We start from the raw sequence: 22,082 nt of genomic DNA on the forward strand, positions 1-22,082 counted from the left end.
GGCCAACACAATTTTTGCAGGTGCAGACCGGAGGCTAATGCTAGCGTAGCAGTCAGTTTTCTGCACCATCTGGCATTAGCCTTAGAGCACTACCATGGTATCAGGTTCAGTCATGTAACTTATGGGCCAGTACCTTCCAGTGTGAATAGCAGCAGGCCTGAACTGGGATTCAAAATAAGCCTTAGCATTTCAAGTACACAGAGATTCAAACAGCCCCCGCCATCCCACAAAAGTGACTGTTTATGGCATCTAACAACAGTATTTGCCAGTATCCACAGATTGCTAGTTTGGCCTTAATAACAGCACTTCTTTTTTTATATATATATTTGTGCATTTGATTCAGGTGGGGGGGGGTATGTTATTCCAATGTTTCGGTCTTCCTTGAGCCCTGACAGTGTCTTGCCTTACATGATATTCTATGACTTTTCTATGGTTTGCACCCAGGCATTTTCTCCCATAAGTGAGGGTAGCTATATATTTAATGATTTTTTTTTTTTTACTTGGCCATACTGTATATTAGAGTCCTGCATGGATCCAATCGGAAGGACCGGTGCCTGGACCTGCTGACCCCTAACCTGACCCACCACAACACATCCACTTACCCAGACCCTTTACTTTCCAACCTGGGACCCGCGAAACCAGAAGTGCATTCACTCCACGCTGCTTCAGCTGGAAAGATATATAAAAAAAAATGCTTGCAAAATTAGGGGGTTGGGAGGGACCAGTCTGCACCGTAGTCAGGTAGCCAGGTGGGTTACCCACAGATCCGTATGGTCAGGGAATCAGGGATTTTCTGCCCCAAACACAGCCTCTTTGCAGGTATTCTGCGGGCACTGAATTTGACTCTATTATATATATATTATAGTCACTGGGAGGTTCCTTATAAATTGGCACCCCCTCCCATGAATGCCCATTTCCTTGTCCTTTAAACTGCTCAAATGAGTTTCTGCTTCCCAGTGCTGGAATGTGGCAACACATTAAACCACTATATGGAACCACAATTCTTTGGTTCTACCTTTGGGTTTTTTGCTAATTAAATTGGCACCCCAAAGGGACCATAGGGGGTTGATGCCCCATTAATCTAATTGCATCTATTCCTTGCATAGTTTACAGTTATCTGTTTATTCAAATATGCCACCTACTTCTATTGTTTTTACTTTCTTTTGGTGTCCTCTGGAAAGCCAGTAGATGTTGCTGTGCAGTCAGATATGAACATGTTTTATCTTCATGTTTAACTGTTTTGCTTTAGCAGGTAATCTTTAATGCAGTCACCAGACTGAGAGCTCACTTGAGGGCAAGGTATAAGTGCAGTGGGTGGAATTGCCTGCTTGCAATGCTGGGGTCCTTGGTTCAAATACAACAAAGTCACACTCTGGAAAGAGTTTTATAATTTGTGTGCTTGTATGTATCTTCCAGGTACTCTTGTTTCCTCCTACACTTTAAAACCATACAGAAAGGTCAATTGGCCCTTAAAACTTACCATAGTGTGTGACTGTGAGAGGTACATTAGAGATTTGACTATAAGCGCCACTGGGGCAGGAATGATGTACAATCTCTTTACAATACTGTGAAATAAATCAGTTCTATATATTGCAAAATAATCTAAAACATTTCCCCATGTGAAATGCACATCTGTTCAGTATCCGCTTCAGCAGCTAGTCAATAAACTACTATAACATTGGTAACATTAGGTGTAGGTAGGGTAGATCTCTAATTACCCAATATGCATACGCCAAGCAGACAACCGAGATCTAACATGTACCAGACAAGGGTACAATTGTTTCTAATCTTGGTGTTTGAGCTTGTAACTAATGAATACTTTTTAACGTCTTCTTTCCACTCCATTACCATATATATATTAGTAACATAATTGGTAATAGTTATTGTTTGTTTTTTTTTGTATTGTTGGGATTTTTAAGTTTAAAGATAATTACAAGTTGTTTTAAATGGATCATGTTTTTTTCTATACACATCAGTTAATAGTGCTACTCCAGCAGAATTCTGCACTGAAATCCATTTCTCAAAAGAGCAAACAGATTTTTTTATATTCAATTTTGAAATCTGACATGGGGCTAGACATTTTGTCAATTTCCCAGCTGCCCCTGGTCATGTGCCTGCACTTTAGGAGAGAAATGCTTTCTGGCAGGCTGCTGTTTTTCCTTCTCAATGTAACTGAATGTGTCTCAGTGAGACATGGGTTTTTACTATTGAGTGTTGTTCTTAGATCTACCAGGCAGCTGTTATCTTGTGTTAGGGAGCTGGTTACCTTCCCATTGTTCTGTTGTTTGGCTGCTGGTGGGGAAAGGGAGGGGGTGATATCACTCTAACTTGCAGTACAGCAGTAAAGAGTGATTGAAGTTTATCAGAGCACAAGTCACATGACTTGGGGCAGCTGGGAAATTGACAATATGTCTAGCCCCATGTCAGATTTCAAAATTAAATATAAAAAAATCTGTTTGCTCTTTTGAGAATTGGATTTCAGTGCAGAATTCTGCTGGAGCAGCACTATTAACTGATTCATTTTGAAAAAAAATTTTTTAACCATGACAGTATCCCTTTAATGTTTGAATGTGGCTCATGGGTTGGGGCCCCTGGCAAACTATGGAAACTACCAGGATAAAACAAGAATTCTGTCCAATCTGTAATGATCTATGAGATGTAAACAGTGATTTAATTGATTTACATGTATACCAGTGCAATGCAATTAAAGAAAAGAGAAATTTAAGATTGAAAAACCACATTATAAGTTATAAAACAGAAAAAAAAAATGTGTGTCCGTTTATTATGAAATACATTATTTGGTGTATTATAGTTTTGAGGAATGAACACGGTTTTATTTTATTTCCCACAATTGACAAACCAAATTTCAGATATTCCAGCTAATTGATTGGACTATTATTCCCCTAAATGCTACAAAAACACAGAATTTTTGAGTTTTGCAGGATGGGGATGATACTGGCAATAGTTCTCTTAAAGTAAACATCTGCACAACGCCATAATGCCAAATTAGTTGAAAAAACAGCTACCCATAAAATATATGCCCTTTCTTATAGCCAATTTACAATATTGAGTCAATTGAATTTAAGGACATTATAACATTTGGTTTCTGGAACTAAACACTATCTCATCTATAGTATTGTTAAAAATGGTAGCTTGGGATTCAAATGTTTACATTTTTTTAGGGGTGGTGATATTAGGGGGTTACTCTATCTCATGAAACATGTAGACTTCCACAGGTGTCTGCATAAATAGAGCAAAGCAACTGTAATACAGGGGGAACAATAAAGGGGTGTGAAGTCATGCGGGTGGGCGGCAAATACAACATTAGATTTGACCATAAAAAATGGGGGGGAGGGGGAGGTTCCTTTTGTCGTTGTTACTTTACCTGGTCACTTGCAGCAATGCATAAACTAACTGATTCCAGGTTCCCTAACTGCAAAACAAATTACCCTACAAGTGAAAGGAGCGTCATCTGCCCCCCAAGTCATGTAAAAATAATAGGTGACAAACCTTGCAAAAAGGCATCCATTAAAAAAAAAAATGTACAAAGACAAGTAAAAATTCTGGCGAGGGGAGTGACAGCAACCGATGAAGAATAAGGAGGAGGCACAAAAAGCATCATACAAAAGATACACATGCTACATATAAATGAAACCCTTTTCCATTTTTTTTTTCTTTTTGGATGATCACTTACACAGTGTTTAGGAACTTCGAATACCAGCCTCACATCCTCCAGCAGCCTATGAAAAGCCTTTTACGGGTATAAAAAAAAAAAACAGAAAATGCCAGTGAATGTACGACCCACAGTCATATGCCGCTCAGCTTAGGCTTTTACTTTCTCTGCATTCACAATGTCTGAAACATACTGTGTTCATATTACATGAAGCTGGGAGCAGAATAAACTACCCTCTTATTTGATTAACATGCTTTCCTTTTAAGCCTTTTTGGGCCTGCAGGAACATTCTCTATAGTCCCCACAGTATGGAATGGAGCAGAGCAAATAGAATAGAATGCCCAATTTCAATCGGCACAAGAAAAGCCTCTCTGCTGAGGATTACCAGACCGGGTGAGAAATGAAGGTGGGTAAAGATCACAGTATGCCAATCCATCACATGGCAAAACACTTTTTTTTTTTTTTTCTTTAGGGTCTTGTTGCTAGTGCATGTAAGTCTTGTGAGCTCAGAAAAGGCTCAGAGAGACGGAATCTGCTTCTTCTCCTGATTTCATCTCTGTTCATCTGATCCATGGCACCTCGCACCTCATTTTAAGATGATGTGATAGCTGTCATTTATTTCAGCTAAAGAAAAAAAATAAATAAATAAACAGAATCCCTTTCTCTAGATTTTAACATTTACTTCTTTGAGTAAACAGAATTATGGAAACATCATCAAACTATCACCATTACTCTAAACCATATTTTAAATGTAAACACCAGGATCCTAGGCTGAATGTAAGCACACACATATATACACACATAAACACAAAGGGTATATGATAGAGTAGACACACACACGGCATAGGAACAGTGACACCAAAAAATGAAACTCGATAATGGTTTATAAAAACAAGCTGCTGTGTAGCCTTGGGGGCAGCCATTCAAGCACAGGATATACAGTAGATAACAGATAAGTTCTAAAGAATCCCATTGTAAACTACAGAGCTTATCTGTTATCTGCTGTGTATCATGTGCCTTTTTTTTATTTCAGACGAAGTAATTCACACATGCAAAACTCAAAACAAATATGTCCATACATTAAGTTATGTGTAGTAATGTGGAATGACACAGGGAATAACTGTGAACACACACACACACACACACTAATATTTATTTAAAGGAGACATACAGGATAAATGAAAAAAACCCTCATTTTGTAGGCAAATATGAGTAATATATGGTGTTGCTTTTACATGGTGCTAAAAATTAATATCATCTTTAAAAATAGCCCCTTTATTGGAGCTCCATATAGATGTTCTCTGGTCCCTGTCTGTGTTTCAAATGAGGGGTGGGCGTGTCTGAACGGTCCCTGCCAGAAGCACAGTAGGAGGGGGACAGCCAATCACAGCCCTGCAGTCACACAAGCACAGACAGGCTTCAGTTCCCTATCAGGTCTAGCTAGCTGCCGATTGGTTCCTGTCCTACAGAGCAGTGAGCTTAGTGCTGCAGGCTCCCCCTCGCAGCCTGGGAATTCAGGGAGCAGGAAGTGGAAGAGAAGGGAGGGATTATTAGGGTTTTTGCAGAAATATTCAATAAATCAGTTTGAAACGCTACTTTTTAAAGCACAATTCTTCTATATCTAAATGAGTATAATGCACTGGTACATTCTTATTTTTTTTACACAAAATGTCTCCTGTAATACTTAATAGTAAAGCCTGTTGGTGCACAAGCCCGCACGCACGCACACACACACTCTCTCTATACGTATTATATATGTAGTTGAGGGATCTCGCTGATGCTCAGCTGTTGACCACTAGAGGTCTACATAAGACTGAACTAAACCATGCACTAAAAATAAATCATATTTCATCAACTATTAATTTAATACAGCAAAGCTTTGTGCCTCAAAATATGGCCAGGTAATATAAGAAGGTTAAATCTAATGAGCCTAAAATCTGTGACATTCTATATCTACCCTTTTATTAATGTAAAAGTAACAGAACAACCCAAAACCTTTTAAACTGACAGTTAGCAGATGCAATGATCTCTAACTTGAATAGTTTTTGCAAAAACATTATGGCATGCAAACGTTGATATCTCTGCTCTTTGCATGTGAGGATAGAGTACAAGAATTCAGCAAGAGAAATAACCCCCCCCCATGCAAGGTGACAGTAGAAATAAAGGAGATTAAAAATGATCATTTTTAGTATCAATACTGATGTTAGCCCCCCCCCCTCAGACAAAAGCAAGCAGGCCTAAATGAGAAAGTAAAAAAATAACTTCAATATATAGAATTATATAAGACTGAGTGGTTTGTGAGAGCCTTTAAAAAAAAAAAGATCTGGAGCAATGAAAATGGAGATAGAAATGTCTGGGCACATGGGAGAACACTCCCTGTCTGAATGCATAATGCAGATAAAATTTGGTGAAGGATGAACAGTGTAGAATTACAATCTAGACAATTTCATGCTTCCTACTAACAATGTTCCATTATCTAGAGGGAAGCCTTCATAGAAAGCTAGATGCTGCTATAGCAGCAAAGAGGACAACTTCATATTAAAGCCATTGGTTTGGGTATGTTGGACAGGAAGTGGCTGGATTCTTTTGAACATATAATGTAGGAGAAAATTAATATCACAGTAAATCACCTTTAAGCAGAAAAAGCTACAGATAAACAAAGGTGAATTTATACCTTTCATTGTGTCCAAGATGAAGCAAGACTCATCCTGAAAGTTTTGGATCATCTATAAATAAATAAAAAAAATAAATAAAAAAAGAACAAATGCATTATCACAACAGGGATAAAGCGTCTCCTGGACTGCAGACTTCTAAACAAGCATGGTAACTAAATTTCACAAGGCACCGTAAATCTGCGAGTAAGTCAATTTATTGCCAATGTGCTGAAGTTCAAACCTGCAGCCACATAACAACATCCTCCTTCTATATTCATGTTGTAGGGCTTTCCTTGATTTGCATGAAGGCATTTATAACTCAGCTTGCACAGTCTCTCTTAACCTGAGTTTACGTTGCTCTTTGTCCTAGAACAGGGCTGTCCAACTGGCGGCCTGCGACCCCCCTTGTGTGCCCCCCACATGAAAGTCTGCCTGCTGTGTCTGCTTACCATGTGTAAATTTTAAAAGGTATCACTACAGAGATTAACTGACTCCTGCATTGTTTAAACCTCAAATTCAGACTGTAACTCTCAGTATTCTTCTCACATGTAATACCCCCTGCATTGTTCACACTTGTAACACCTCTATTGTTCACTCCTGAGACTCAGACTGAAACTGCCCACATTGTTCCCCTGTTCACACTTTATACAAAATGCTAATGGAGCACCAGCACTGTGTCACTGTATGTAGTACATCTTAGAGTGGTCCTGATAGGTTTCCCTGTCTCCTGCCTTCCATATGCTCCCTGTGTGTGCCATACACTTTCTGCCCTATGCTCCCTTTGTGTGCCATAGTCTGCACGCCCTATGCGCCCTGTGTGAGCCATGCTCTGCCTGTCCTAGTCTGCCTGTGTGTGCCATACACTTTCTGCCCCATGCTCCCTGTGTGTGTCGTACTCTGCCCATCATATGCTCTCTGGGTGTGCCATACTCTGCCTGCTCTATGCTTCCTGTGTGTGCCCGGCTCTGCCTGTGGAACATAAGCCTGGTATTTTTTTTCTGGGGGGATTGTTAGCATTTGAAAATTATTGTTAGGGGCCCAAGGTGTTTAATCATTTGCTGGGGGTGCAGTGTTATCGACAGCGGAGGAGGAGGCATATGGATTAAAGGGTATGTCTTAATATGACAACTTTTTTCACATATGAGTAAGAAGTTATATCCCTGCAGTGAGCACCAACCATTTGGTTTTTTGGTGTGCTACCACAATTAATGTAGACATGGTCTTGTAGTAACATGGGTGTGGCTTCCATTATCGGCCCTCCACCATGTGGGCCAGAAAAATTCCAGCCCTCGGTAACACAGAAGTTGGACAGTACTGTCCTAGAATATACCTTATCCCCTCCCATAATATTCCTTTCAACCTAAAGCTGACCAAATAAAGAGAATGACCGCAGCTCAGTGTATTTCAACCCTTGACCAACCTTTGAAATCTTTCACAAGCCCCTGCGCACCTAAAGAAAATCCATTCGACCTGTTACCCCTAACTAATGTATCCGTGACACACACACGGTGGATCCTGCCACGCAAATCATTATTAGATTTGTTCAGTGAGCTGCAAGTTAAGCAATACAAGCATAGATTCCCATGCAATGACGCACAAAGACAACAGGGGCAAATTGTTCTGCTGCAGATTCTCTTTTCAACACCTAAAACTACAGTCTCTAACATTTTATGACATTACTGTTGTATATTAGTAACCTTGTTATCTCCTAAGAAGGGCCCCAAGCAAAAGAGAGCGAAGAGGAATCTTGAACCTAAAAAATAGTCTAAAAACATCTGTCTTAAATAAAGTTAACTGAACAAGCAAGGCATTTTTTTTTACATAAATTGCTTCCCATCATTATTATAATTATTTATATAGTGTAGAAATATTTCACATCACTTTACAGTGATTGTTCTTCATTCACTTCAGTTTCTGCCCCAGTGGAGTTTATTTTATAAAGTTGCTATTGCATTCACACATAGTAGGATTACGGTCGTGAAGATTCTCATTCATCCAGGTCATGGCGTATCTGTAGAAATAAGTCAAATTAACTAGACTTGCTGTGTTTTTTTCCTTGCAGATGTTTCACCAGTCATCCAACTGGCTTTCTCAGTTCAGAATAATTTGTAAATAAGATCTTTCTTCGTGTATCTATCCTCTGGAATGTTGCTCCAATCAGCATAATCTGTTTATTATAATCCGCATTTATGTCATTAAGTTAGGTGTTGATTGTATTAGCATGTTGGAGCTTTAATGTGTTATTAAAGGAAAACTATACCCCCAAACAATGTAGGTCTCTATAAAAAGATATTGCATAAAACAGTTCATATGTAAAATCCTGCTTCATGTAAATTAACCATTTTCATAATAATATACTTTTCTAGTAGTATGTGCCATTGGGTAATGACAAATAGAAAATTGCCATTTTAAAAAATAAGGGCCGCCCCCTGGGATCGTAGGATTCACTGTACTCACAAACATACCAACAAACCATACATGTTAGGTCACATGAGCCAATTAACAGACAGAGTTGTGTCTTTTGCTTCCACACTTCTTCCTGTTACAGTTAGAGTTGTAGTATTTCTGGTCAGGTGATCTCTGAGGCAGCACACAGACCATCACGAAATGGTGGCTCAAGGCAAGAGATGTAAAAGGGCAATATTTACTTAAATATATATTCCAGTTTGGTAAGATTCTTTAATTTGCCACTTAATATGATATGAACTATCTGTTGCTTAAGTGTTCATTTTGGGGGTATAGTTTTCCTTTAAACCTTCCAGGGAGAGGTGCCAAAAACAGTATTGTATTTGGCAGACAATAGATGTCGTTACCCCCCCCCCGCCTCTATTCAAACTTGGTTTTTCCGTTTTTACATATTTGGCTTCTTTAACACCTCTTTTGAACCAGTCACTCTCTCGGTCTAGAATCTGGACTGTGCCGGGGGTGTGGTGGGGGGGGAGGTGCTACGACATCAATTGTCTGCCACATATGTTTTGGCACCTCTCCTTGGTAGGTTTAATAACACATCAAAGCTCCAATCATGCTAATATAATCTTTACCTAACTTCATGACATCCTTGCGGATTATGATAAACAGATTATGCTAATTGAAGCATCATTCCAGAGTATATATTCCCGAAAAGAAAAAAAAAAATCTTATTTACAAGTCATTCTGAATTGAAAAAGCCAGTTGGATGACTGGCGAAACGTCTTCAAGGAACAAACACAACAAGTCCAGTTGATTTGACTTATTTCTACCGATATAGTAGGATCACTTTTTTCAGCAACCAGGTCACTTTCCTGTATGTTCTGTCTCTAAATGAAATCGTTAAATGGCAGCTGCAGTCCCCAGGGTAAAAAGAAAGCAATGTTTACTTTTTGTTCAAGGAAACAGCGATTCCTTTTAAGGGTCATGGCCAAACAATTTGATTCATTGAGAGAATGAACCATACAAAGGCAGTGTTTGCTTTGTCTACTAGTAAATTTGGGCCGAGAATAGTGTAAGGAGTGTTTTCACAGACTTATAAATCAATGTATTCACTTAAAAGAACATATGCCCAATCTGCAGGCACTTTTTTTTTACAGTCTTAAAAAAAAAAAAAGTGTACAGATTAAAAGGACTTCAAAGCATCGATTTATCAAGGATCACATTAAGACAAGTTGTTCTTTTTTAAAAAAAAAAAAATTACAGCTATAGTGAAATGCATAAACTGTGGTAAATGGAAGTTGGGAACACATTTAAGTTGGTCAATATAGACATTTAATAGAAAAGCTGAAGGCATGGTGAAATTTTATGTATCAAATGCCTTAGCCTAATGGTGCACAAATCGGTTTCTCACGCGCAGGCACACAAAGTGGATTTCTCCAACAAAATGCATGACTATATGTTGGCACTGAAATCTGTTCTTGGTGCTTGCATGTGGGCCAGTGCAGGGGTTTCAGTTGCAGACACAAGTGGACTAATGCGAGCGGAGGGGCGGATTCTTGTCCTATGTGGCATTAGCCTAAGGCAGTGATCCCCAACCAGTAGCTCCTGAGCAACATGTTGCTCCCCAAACCCTTGGATGTTGCTCTCAGTGGCCTCAAAGTAGGTGCTTATTTTTTAATTTCTGTTTTGGAGGCAAGTTTTGATTGCATAAAAAACAGATGTACTACTAAACAGAACCTCCTGTAGGCTGGCAGTCCACATAGGGGCTACCAGTAGCCAATCACATCTATTTTTTTCATACTTGTGTTGCTCCCCAACTCTTTTTACATCTGATTGTTGCTCACGGGTGAAAAAAGTTGGGGATCCCTGGCCTAAGGCATCAGCCTGGACAGATAACAAGAAAGCAGCAAACTACCAGTGTGGAACGGAGGGTTAGATATATTGTATAACTTTTTTTGTTTTACATTATAAATACACTATTTGTACTTAAGTTAAAAAATTGTGATCAGGGAGTCTGAGAATAATAGCAGAACAAGACATCTGTCCATGAACTGAATCTCAAGAGACAGTGGGTCATGCAGCAAGACTACGATCGTTCTACCAAAGAATGGCTAGCGAAGGATAAAGTGAATGTTCTGGAATGGCAAAGTCTAAGTCCTGACCTTAATAAACTGAAATGCCGTTTTTTAACTAGTTTTTATTCATGTACTTTTAGGACTTGTTTGAAAATCAGATGATGTTTTAGTTTACATTCATTTAAAAAAAAAAAAAAAAACATAGAAAATTTTGAAGGGTTTACAAACCTTCAAGCCCCACTGTATAAAAGAGCAAAATAATTGTTACCTATTAAATTTCTATTAAAATGATACAACGGGGGAATAAACAAGGGAATCCTTTTACGCTGATCATGTTACCTCATCGCTGATAAGAACATGGATTCCAGTGGGACCTTGTTTGTAGATCTGGTTGATTTGATGGGGAGAAATACTGAAGAGCTGGGCAATCTTCTCAGTTAATTCAATGGTCGTCATTTCCTCCAAGTAAATGGCATGATAAACTATTACATTTATGAGAAAATACATAAAACAAAACTGTTAAATGCAGAAAGAATAATTCCATATATAAATATACTCCTCTAACAATACATGCGGCCTGCATACTATTTCTTATTTCAAGTTCTTTATGTAAAAATACCATTAAAAAAAGTTCACTTTCTGTCTCTCAAAAAAAAAGCAATATGAGGACAACTGTGCCAGACCCTACATGCGGGTGCTCCACTTCTCCTCCTCCAGCCCAAAGACAGTTGCTGCAGCTTTATGAAGAATTTTCTACTGCCTTGTGTTTTAACTCAGCGTGATTTATTGCTGTCAGTGAGAAGCACCCAGGTTACCCATAAATCCACAGTCAGTCCACACATTCCTTCACCTGCCCATTGCTTAGCAATAAGGAGGTAACAATGCCAATGTGCACCCTCCCCATAGAACGTAAATTACAAGACCGTTAAAGAAGAAATGGAGAGCTTACAAGGGAAGAGAAATTTTTTTTGTAAAGCCACAGCAACTGGCTTCCATTTTGAGGAGATGATGTCAGCAGTTGCTGTGAAGCAAATACACAGGGTCTGGCACAATTCATGTCGTCCTATCGCCTTTTTTTGAGAACAGGAAGAGAACTTTTTTAATTGTAATTTTACATAAAGCACTTGAAATAAGAAACGTTGTGCAGTGTAGATGTAGAGGGGTATAGAATAGCTTTTGAATGTAATCATTTTTAGTGTTACTGTTCCTTTAAGGTGGGAAGTGAGCCAAACAAGCTCTAAGTATATGGACAGTGTATGAACAGCGGGTTTCTACTCAGCCTCTAAATAATAAGGGGCAGATTTACTAAGTTCGAGTGAATTTCGAAGTACAAAAAGTTTGAATTTCAAAGTAATTTTTTGGATACTTCGACCATTGAATCGGATATTACGACTTCGAATTTACTTCGATTCAAAGTAAAAATCGTTCGAATATTTGACCATTCGATAGTCGAAGTACTGTCTCTTTAAAAAAACTTTGACTTCAATACTTCGCCAACTTAAACCTGCCGAAGTGCAATGTTAGCCTATGGGGACCTGCCAGAGCATATTTCTTAAGTTTTTAGGTATCGAAGGAAAATCGTACGATCGTACGATAAAATTGTTCGCATCGTACGATTTGAAGTACGATCGTACGACGATTGGAATACGATCGTACTACGATTGGAATACGATCGTACGATGAATAAAATCCTCCGACTTCGAATGTCGGAGTATTCTATTCGATGGTCGATTTTCCACTTCGAAATTCGACCCTTGATAAATCTGCCCCTTAGTGTATTGCTAGACAAACTGCTGAATAGGTTCAAAATAGAAAGTGACAAAGAAAGAGGGAGCATCACAAAGATAAGCCACAGGGCAGGAGCAATAGAACATTCCCTCCAACAATATGTGAAATTGAAATATTGCAAAACTGAGGTTTAGCATTTGCAATGCATTGAAGGAATTAAAGAGTAGCTGCATGAGAACAATTACCAAAAAAAGCACTGTTTCCTGGCTCCCCATTCTCATGTTTGTGTTGCTGCTGCTCCCTTAACTGCTGGGACTCCTGACACACGTAAACGGTAAGCCTTGGCCGCACCATTCTACAAGAAAATGCGGACAAAAACAGCATTATCTAGTACCGCTGCATGTCAGTTAAATACACATTGAATGCAAGGGTATCTTCTTTGCAAATATAGTACGCTGTATCATTTTCATTTTCTGTATATTTATTTGAACAGAAGAAGAGCATTCATTTGATACCAACACCCCAGATAAAAAAAACTCACTGATGCAAGGATGTCATCCTTGAGACCAGGCAGCAACCCTGCATCAGCTAGTGGCACAGTTTTTTGTTTTTTTTCAAATCACTGTATTATGGGATGTAGACTAGAGCATAAGGATCCAGAACCAACAGATCACCAGAAGTCATCATTCTTTAAGGGAGCAACCTGGCATCCACTGCTAAGTTAAAGGAACAGTTCAGTATAAAAATAAACACTGGGTAAATACATAGGCTGTGCAAAATAAAAAATGTTTCTAATATAGTTAGGCAAAAATGTAATGTATAAAGGCTGGAGTGACTGGATGAGTAACATAATAGCCAGAACACTACTTCCTGCTTTGCAGCTCTCTTGATTTCCACTGATTGGTTACCAGGCAGTAACCAATCAGAGACTTGAGGGGGGGGCCACATGGGTCATATCTGTTGCTTTTGAATCTGAGCTGAATGCTGAGGATCAATTACAAACTCACTGAACAGTTATGTCCCATGTGGCCTCCCTTCAAGTCGCTGACTGATTTAGTTAGAGAGCTGCAAAGCAGGAAGTAGTGTTCTGTTATGTTATCTTACACATCCAGTCACTCCAGCCTTTATACATGAGATTTTTTTATTTTGCACAACCTATTAACCAGTTTTAATTCTTTGAGCACTGGTGTCAGTATAGTTTTAAAACAATAAAAAGAGTGAGGCTGTTCTCCCTTGACACCAAACATTAAAGTTAAGCAGTAAGGGCATTATTAACATCAGCCACTGGAGAATACACCAAAGAAGTGTGCACTGTTAGTTTAAAAGTATTTCACCACTTCAAACAGGTGTGGGGATCTGTTATCCGGAAACCCGTTATCCAGAAAGCTCTGAATTACAGAAAGGCATAAACTCCATTATAATCAAATAATCCAAATTTTTAAAAAGAACATTTTCTCTGTAATAATAAAACAGTAGCTTGTACTTGATCCCCAACTAAGATATAATTAATCCTTATTGGAAGCAAAACCAGCTTGTTGGGTTTATTTAATGATTACAACATTTTCTAGTAGACTAAGGGTAGAACTACACGGGCAATTTTATCAGCAATACCTTTCGTTCAAATGCAATGAGACTAATCACAGGCATCCCGTTGGATGTGCCGAATCGAATGTAAGTAATACAAATGTCGCATGCAGAAGCGGATTGCATTAGATTCAGCGCATCCGACATGACGCCCGCAATTAGTCTCATCGTGTCGGAACGGAAGGTGTTGCAGGTAAAATCGCCTGTGGAGTGCTACCCTTAAGGTATATAGATCCAAATTACGGAAAGATCCGAAAAAAAAAAACGAGGTCCTGAGCATTCTGGATAATAGGTCATATACCTGCACTGAAATAGAAGTAAGCAACAAAGACCCAAAAATTAAAAAGATACAACTTACCTGCCCTTAAGGGCATTAAAGAGACGAATGCCATCAGCAGGACCACAGATTTGGATAATATCATCCCTAGTTAACTTTAATAAATCTGCACCTGAAAAATTCCAAATGTTAGTTTTTTATAGTTCAGTGGCGTAAATGTTCTGTTATATGCAAGTTCCTATGTATCATATGAAGAAAAAGAAGAGAAGAAGCAACTCAAACAGCTATCACACTTCTAATACTACTACTACTACTGCCCCAGTATTGTGATGCAGAGAAATGTGTGTACCTGTGTGTCTCAGCATTGATCTTGAACATAAAATAAAACTAAAATGATCCTTTATGGAATATTATATATATTATGGAATATTATAATTACACAGGTAAGGACCTGTGGTTTTCCGGATAAAAGATCTTTCGTTAATTTGGACCATCATACCTAAAGTCTACTAGAAAATCATGTAAACAATAAATAAACCAAATAGGCTGGGTTTCCTTCCAATAAGGATTGATTATATCTTAGTTTGGGTCAAGTAGAAGCTACTGTTTTATTATTACAGAGAAAAAGGAAATACCGGATTGGATTATTTAGATAATATGGAGTCTATGGGAGATGGCCTTTCAGTAATTTAAAATTTTTTGTTTCCGGATAATGGATCCCATACCAGCAATGTTCCCTTCAATTCCTTCTCATGTCATGTGCACAAAAAGATTTTGTGCGCACATTTGTACCGAATGTTTTTAAAACGGTGTACTCGGGCACAATAGTTGCAAAATGATGTGCTTTCACACAAAATTATTTGTGCTTGCGCACAATTTAGAGGAAACATTGTATAACTGTATTATATATTTTAATATCTAATGGGTCTAGCCGGCTGGATCTTACACTCACTCAGGAATCTTGCCCCAAATAGCTACAGTTTCCATCCGAGTGAATTCCTTTGTACACAACTCTACAGGTGCATTGGCCTTAATGGGTCAGTAAGAAACTGCACTTCTTATTTACAGTTATTACAAAGCATCTTTTGTAATCTAAAAGTTTTAATAACTCTGGTAAAACAGTGTTTGGTATTTAATGATTTTGGCTGAAGCCGTGGATAATAAACGTAACCATTCTATAAAGTAGGATCTTGATTAAAGAAAGGATGGTTTATTCCTTATGAATGTAATGTTTTTCTGCATGGTGTGTCTAACCCCTAATCTGAGAGCTACCAACCTAATTCTGCCCTCACTGCAGTCTAACCTGTTAAAATTAATCTGGATGTGGCTGTCTTGTGGTTTTGCCTTTCCCATGGATTGCCAAATGTGTCCATAAAATTCTTTGTATGACATGATCATTAAAATTCCCAAACATCTGGCATTTATGAACTGAAAAAAACGCTATGTGCATCTGTTTAATATTAGGCTGAGAGTTAAAGATTTAAGAGCAAAGCACATCTCCTACACTAACCCTTATATTGTAATTTTTCCCTAAGACTGTCCCTTGTGCCCACAGAGTTGTAAAAGAATGAAAAAGATATATAGGAGATCAAACATTGCTTTAAAGCGGAAGATATTCTCTGTTATAGATTTTATTTCTGGATATAAGAGGAAGAAAGGGCAGCCTGATCCCAGAGAGTATTTTCCAAACTATAACTCCCAGCATCCTCCAGCACCAATCTCCATGGGAAGTAGAAATCTAGGTAAGGATTACAATGCAGTAATTTTGTCATGCCTGCTTTTACACACTGTCCAGTGATAGGGGCATATTTATCACATACCTACAAAGAGCAGGTATACTTGGGCCTCCATCATACAGTAGATTGTCGCCTGATTCAGTTAAGGGTCTACCTACAGTAGGTGGTCAAATACGTCTGGTCAAAGGCCATAGGGCACAGCATGAGGCAACTCTGATAAGACACGGTCATACGATGACATCATAGCCAGTGATGAAATCACATGCAAAACTGGGTATTTGTTTCCATTTCTATGTGATTAGTAGGATGCAATTTGCATTCTACACAGAAACAAATATTTTTTTAAATAAAGGATACCACCAAACTGGACCAGAATCTCCCATGATTTTCATGCTTCCCAGCTGAATGGAGTTCAGCCTTAAGTGATCTGAGGTTTACAGGAAGTTATAGTTCAAAATTTGGAGAGACGCAGCCTGCTCTGGCAGTTTACAAGGTCGGGCAGCACACAGAAAAGTACATTCTGTGAATACTTAAAGGAAGAGAAGGCAAGTTGTATGAAGGGTTGAAGGGAATGTTAAGATGTAAGGGTTTTCTTCCAGTCCGTTACCTGAGAAATTTGTGAAAAGCCGCGAGAATGCAGCAAATCTATTTCTATGTAGCCACTGTTGTGCCTCCTGAGGGGTTGTTGTAGGCAAGAGGTTCTACAAGAGAAATGCATAGAGATAGCTCCACAAAACTCCAGTCTGAACATTATGTAGCAAATCAGTGTCCCAATTCTAAGGGCATTTCCTTCTCTAGAAGACAACACGTTCAGCCTGCGTGAGGTAGTCATGTGGGCTATCAAACCTCAACTTGGCCTCATTGGAGCAGACAAAAAAACAAAGGCAGCAGAAAATGCATTTTCCAGTGAATCTAAAAACAGAGATAGTTGCTATAATCTGAGAATGTTACTTGCTGCCCAATTGGTGCCAACGTATGTGTTTATTATGGTACACACGTATGGTTGTAGATATGCAGCAAAGTATTTTATGACTCTTTATCAAGCTATACGCTTCCCATTGATAAGGCCTGTGTATACAATATTAGATACACCCACATTACTGATAAAACATGAGCTTATGTGCATAGAGGCTATATCTGCAAACTAACATTTAGACAATGGGTGGGGACAGTTTTACTATTGCCTTTGTTGAACTATTTGTTATATAAAACATTTCATTAGCAACAATCTGTTCTACAGCAGTATATGAAAAATGCCACTTCTGCTGAAAACAGTATCTCGTGAATAAATACAAGGGTGTTGAAAAACATATTTCTAAATAAAATTCACCTGTTTACAGAATGTCTTGCAACCCCTTTAAATAAAAATGGCATGTGATGCAAATGTAAAAAAGGCTTCGGATCATTATATGAATTAACACAAATTAACACATAGATTATGTTATCAGCCAATTTAACTACAATTAAATGTCTGGTGCGATGGCTGTACCAGTACCGTGTAATATCCTGGCAGCTTAAAAGGTTTATACAATATAAAGTCAATTAAAGTACCTGAATTGGTGTCAATCCTGCACTTACATCTACAATGGGAGCAGGAGGTTCAGGCTGGTGATTTGGTGAGCCATTCCTTAAAAAAAAAAAAAAAAAAAAAAAAGGATACAAACTGATCAGTATTCACGTAAACTAGTGCTTCCTGAAGAGCAACACGTCTGAGGATCCAGGGTGCCCATTGGGAAGCATACATAGATGATTATTTATGCTTTTTTACATTGGGCTTACCGTATTCAACTTTCCCTTGTTTGTTATAGTTTATACAGGAGCAGTGACCAGCTCCATGTTGTAGCTCCCACCCTTCCCAGCTATAGTCAGGTGATCCCACTGGTGTCTAATAAAAGGGCAGTCAAGTTTGGGAGTTTTACTTTGAAAGCAGCTAGTAAGTTGCTGGTAAAACTTAGTTCCTTTGTAAAATGTATAATTAAGCAATAGAATTCTTAATGAATCAGATGAAAATTTAGTGTAGGACTGGCCAGATATGGGATGACTTTGACGTAGTTGGCCAGCTTAAATATATTGCAATATATGGACAAACAATCCCTGTTTTGTTTAAAGGGTAAGGCATTTTTCAGTAGCAGTATGCACAAAATGTCTCAGTGCCCTAAATATATTGATAATGGGTTGAGTGCAGAGGATCTCTCTCTATATGTATTTTGTAGTGATGTGCGGGCCGACCAGATACCCGCGGGTCAGGTGGGTTTGGGCCGACCAGGCACCCTTCGTTGCGGGTGTCGGGCAGGTGCGGGTTGAGCTCTTCTCCTGCTCTCCCCGCCCGTCACCATCAAATGCCTGCTTCCGACTTTCGTGTTAGTCTTCTATAGACTCTGCGCCAGCTCGCCCTGCCCCTTTTGTGACGTCATCAGCGGGGCGGGTCTTTAAAAGGAACCCAGAAGTGCGGATGCAGGCGGGTGGATTAGGGTCGGGGAAATACCATCCCGCACATCACTAGTATTTTGTGGTCACAGCCTCATTGCACCCCCCGCCTAATGGTTTTAAAAATTAGTGGTGAGCACAACTTTCCCTTTTTTCTTATAGTTATACAGGAGCAGTGGCCAGCTCCATGTTGTGGCCCTCACCTTTCCCAGCTATAGTCAGGTGATCCCACTGGTGTCTAATAAAAGGGCAACCAAGTTTGGGAGTTTTACTTTGAAAGCAGCTAGTAAGTTGCAGGTAAAACTTAGTCCCTTTGTAAAATGTATAATGAAGCAATAGAATTTTTAATGAATCAGATGCAATTTGAGTGTAGGACTGGCCAGATATGGGATGACTGACGTAGTTGGCACAATGAGTGGCACAATGTTCCAATCACCTAGACTTAAAAAAAGCTCAGATACTGGCTAAGTATCAATGAAGATCTTAATAGTTTACAAAGACTGTACATCCATAGGTTAACGCTTATTTTGACAAATTATTAAATAAATGCATATAAGTCGTATGATCCCAGTGGATGCAGAGTCTGAAGTGCCTGTATGCAAAATGTCTCCCTTTTTTGCAAATCCAGCTGTTGCTATGGGGTTGTAAATGAGCCAATGGAAAATGGTTAAAAAAACAACTGAAATTATACACGACAGAACACCTTTCTGAATGTTTGGGGGGGGGGGGCATTAACGCTAGTCTAGTTATATTTATAAAAAAAAAAAAGCCAGCCCTGTGTATATGACACGAGGGACATGTTACGTGGATCACTGCAGCATTGCAAAGGTGACACGAACCCACTGACCTTTTTCTTAAACCTTTCACAATGCTTAGTGCCTTTTTTTGTAGGTTAGTTATTGAGAATAGAAATGCTGTGGATCTATTAGGATAGTGCAAATGAAAGATTCAAGGCAACAAATCCCTCTTCACCTCATTTCCTTCTCCTCTGGCAAGACTGTGACAACACAACACATTTGGCTCATGCTGAATATAGGTGTATGGTTACATGAGCTACACAGAAGGGCCTGCAACCTTGTACAGGTGGTTAATTGCCAACTCAGCTTGAATGAAATCTGAGCTAACGTTCTTATCACAAGCAATGGCTCAAACAACTCTGCAAATGTCCGGACTCTTCTTTACTGCTGCAGATATCAGCAGGGGACACCCAGGTGCACACTGCAACTCCTGGCTAATCGCTAGATCTATTTGCAAAGAAATACACAAGCCATTTGTTGGTTCACTCCATTCTGGAGTGAGAACCCCAACCTATCACGCTCTAAGTGCATTATTAAACCTTCTAAAAAAATAAAAAATAAAAAAACCACAGGCACCAATTGAAAAGCATGTTGGGTGTGTGTAAAAGACATAACACTTACCCTTCCCCAATTGGGAAACTGTTGTGACTGCTATTAAATCCTGGAGAAGGAGTGTTTGACACATAAGTGATTTCTGGCCAAGGTGAGCACTGAAAAGAAAAAATAAAACCCATGATGTGACTGGATTTTAAGAGTAAAGGTGGCCATACACGGGCACATTAAAGCTGTTATCGGTCCTTTAGACAGATTCGGCATCTTATCTGCCCATGTATGGGGGCTCCCAACGTGTCCTCCCGATTGATATCAGGCCAAAAATTGGCTGGATATTGATCGGTCAAGTTTGATTTTCCGTACGATCCAGGACCACATCGGCTAGTTGATGCGGTCCTGCGACCAGTCGGAGCCCATTCGTAGTATTGTAATCCGATATTGCGCAGTCGTTAGTGGGCATATCGGGTTAAGATCCGCTCGTTTGGCAACCTTGCCAAATGAACGGATCTTATAGTGTAAGGCGACCTTAAGGCAACATACTAGTATATATTTTTGCAACACTGGGGTTAACAATTACTTATAGCTGTGGAAACACTGTAGAAGAATTCTTCAAACAATATTTTTGGGAGGTTAGTGGCAATAACAGCATGATGAAGCCAGTAGTATAAAACACATGACATTACTGCATTAAGAACATTTGCGTCAGTGGTCAGTTTTTATTATGCACACATGATAATCCTCCCTTTAAGCAAGTGGAATAACATGACACATTACAGTTCCTGGCAGCAGTTTGTTAGTTTGATCATCCCCAGGCAATTAAAAGGTAACATTAGATGAGCCTCTAGTTTGCTGCTTTGGCTCCGGACTTCCAAAACCCATCTCAGATGTACTTGCCTCTGTGAGGATGGTTGTTTCGTAAGAAGGCTGATATTTTTCCTTTTCCTGAGGGGTCCTCTTCTCCATCTTTTCTCGATCTGTTTTCTGTTTTCTATCTGCTCCTTTTGGCTATAGGATCCCAAAACAGATACACAGAGTTTACATGGACTGATACTATTTATTTTTTTTAACTTTTTGTTTATTGAAGTTTTTACACATGAATGACAATATATTTTCTTTTTCCTGTCAATACATGGAGTAAAGAACATTTCTGTTATACATTATTAGTTATTTTCTGTATTGTGTAAATTTTGTTTTGTTTTTATCTTAGAATTATAAGAGGGGATAAGAAGAAAACAGGGAGGGGTGGGGTTTCAGTGGTGATAAGATTTCTTGTAAAGCAGACAAGAAGATTCTTAGTCAAACTGCATGCAGAACATTAATGTGATACTGACAGTAAAAAAAAATGTATTTTCAAAATATTAATCTACATTAAAAGTTACCGATAGGTCATGTTAATTATAAAGACAAGAATGTAAAGCAGCTGCAAGAAAGAATTGACATTATTATGGTTTTCCAAGTGAAGGCCACATTGCTGCTTGAGTTATGTACAGAATCATAGCACAGAAAGCACAGAACACAATTTTGCTCTCATAAAATTACGCTGATTCAACTTGGATGAACACTGCTGTTCCTTCCCAATAACTATGAAAAGAAGCAGAGGATGCAACATAGGAACAGTTAGGGGGTTGAAAAAAATCAAGTTTTCTTTTTTTTTTACTATTAATTCCAAATTTTTAGAATCTGAAAATCTGATATCTCAGACCTACCAAGGTTTTATATACCTTATATACTCGAGTATAAGCCGTCCCGAGTATAAGCCGAGATACCTGATTTTACCTCCAAAAACTGGGAAAGCTTATTGACTCGAGTATAAGCCTAGGGTGAGAAATGTAGTAGCCTGTGGTAAGTTTCAATCAAGAAATTGAGGTTTTCTGCTCCCATTGGAGGTGCCGGCGTCTCGTTTTTGGATGCCGGCGACCATTCTTGGATGCCGACGAATATTCTTGGACGCCGGCGACTGTTTTTGCGCTTGACCCGAGTATAAGCCGAGGTAGAGTTTTTCAGCATATTTTGGGGGCTGAAAAACTCGGCTTATACTCGAGTATATCAATGGGAGAGGTCTTTATACTATTTGAAAGTTTATCTGGTCTGTGCTAGAAATAGCCAAAAAATCAGACTATTTCAGACTTTTCTGTAAAAAAAATCCAAAAAAAATAGCCAGAAAAAAATA

General features: G+C 38.9%; 1 protein-coding gene across 2 annotated transcripts in view; it reads right to left on the reverse strand.

Moving 5' to 3' along the window:
* Positions 1-2,747: 2,747 nt before the first annotated feature.
* lsf (transcription factor LSF) overlaps positions 2,748-22,082 on the reverse strand; it is a 37,868-nt gene continuing 18,533 nt past the window's right edge. The window contains 9 exon segments of one of the 2 annotated variants that reach the window (NM_001090493.1): positions 4,260-4,297; positions 6,348-6,399; positions 11,151-11,293; positions 12,785-12,894; positions 14,482-14,572; positions 16,744-16,837; positions 17,688-17,763; positions 19,982-20,070; positions 20,807-20,917. In NM_001090493.1, the coding sequence (NP_001083962.1) occupies positions 4,260-4,297; positions 6,348-6,399; positions 11,151-11,293; positions 12,785-12,894; positions 14,482-14,572; positions 16,744-16,837; positions 17,688-17,763; positions 19,982-20,070; positions 20,807-20,917 (804 nt within the window). 2 annotated transcript variants of the gene reach the window in all.

The sequence above is a fragment of the Xenopus laevis genome, chromosome 2S (assembly GCF_017654675.1).
Source record: "Xenopus laevis strain J_2021 chromosome 2S, Xenopus_laevis_v10.1, whole genome shotgun sequence".
In the NCBI taxonomy this organism is placed as follows: Eukaryota; Metazoa; Chordata; class Amphibia; order Anura; family Pipidae; genus Xenopus; species Xenopus laevis.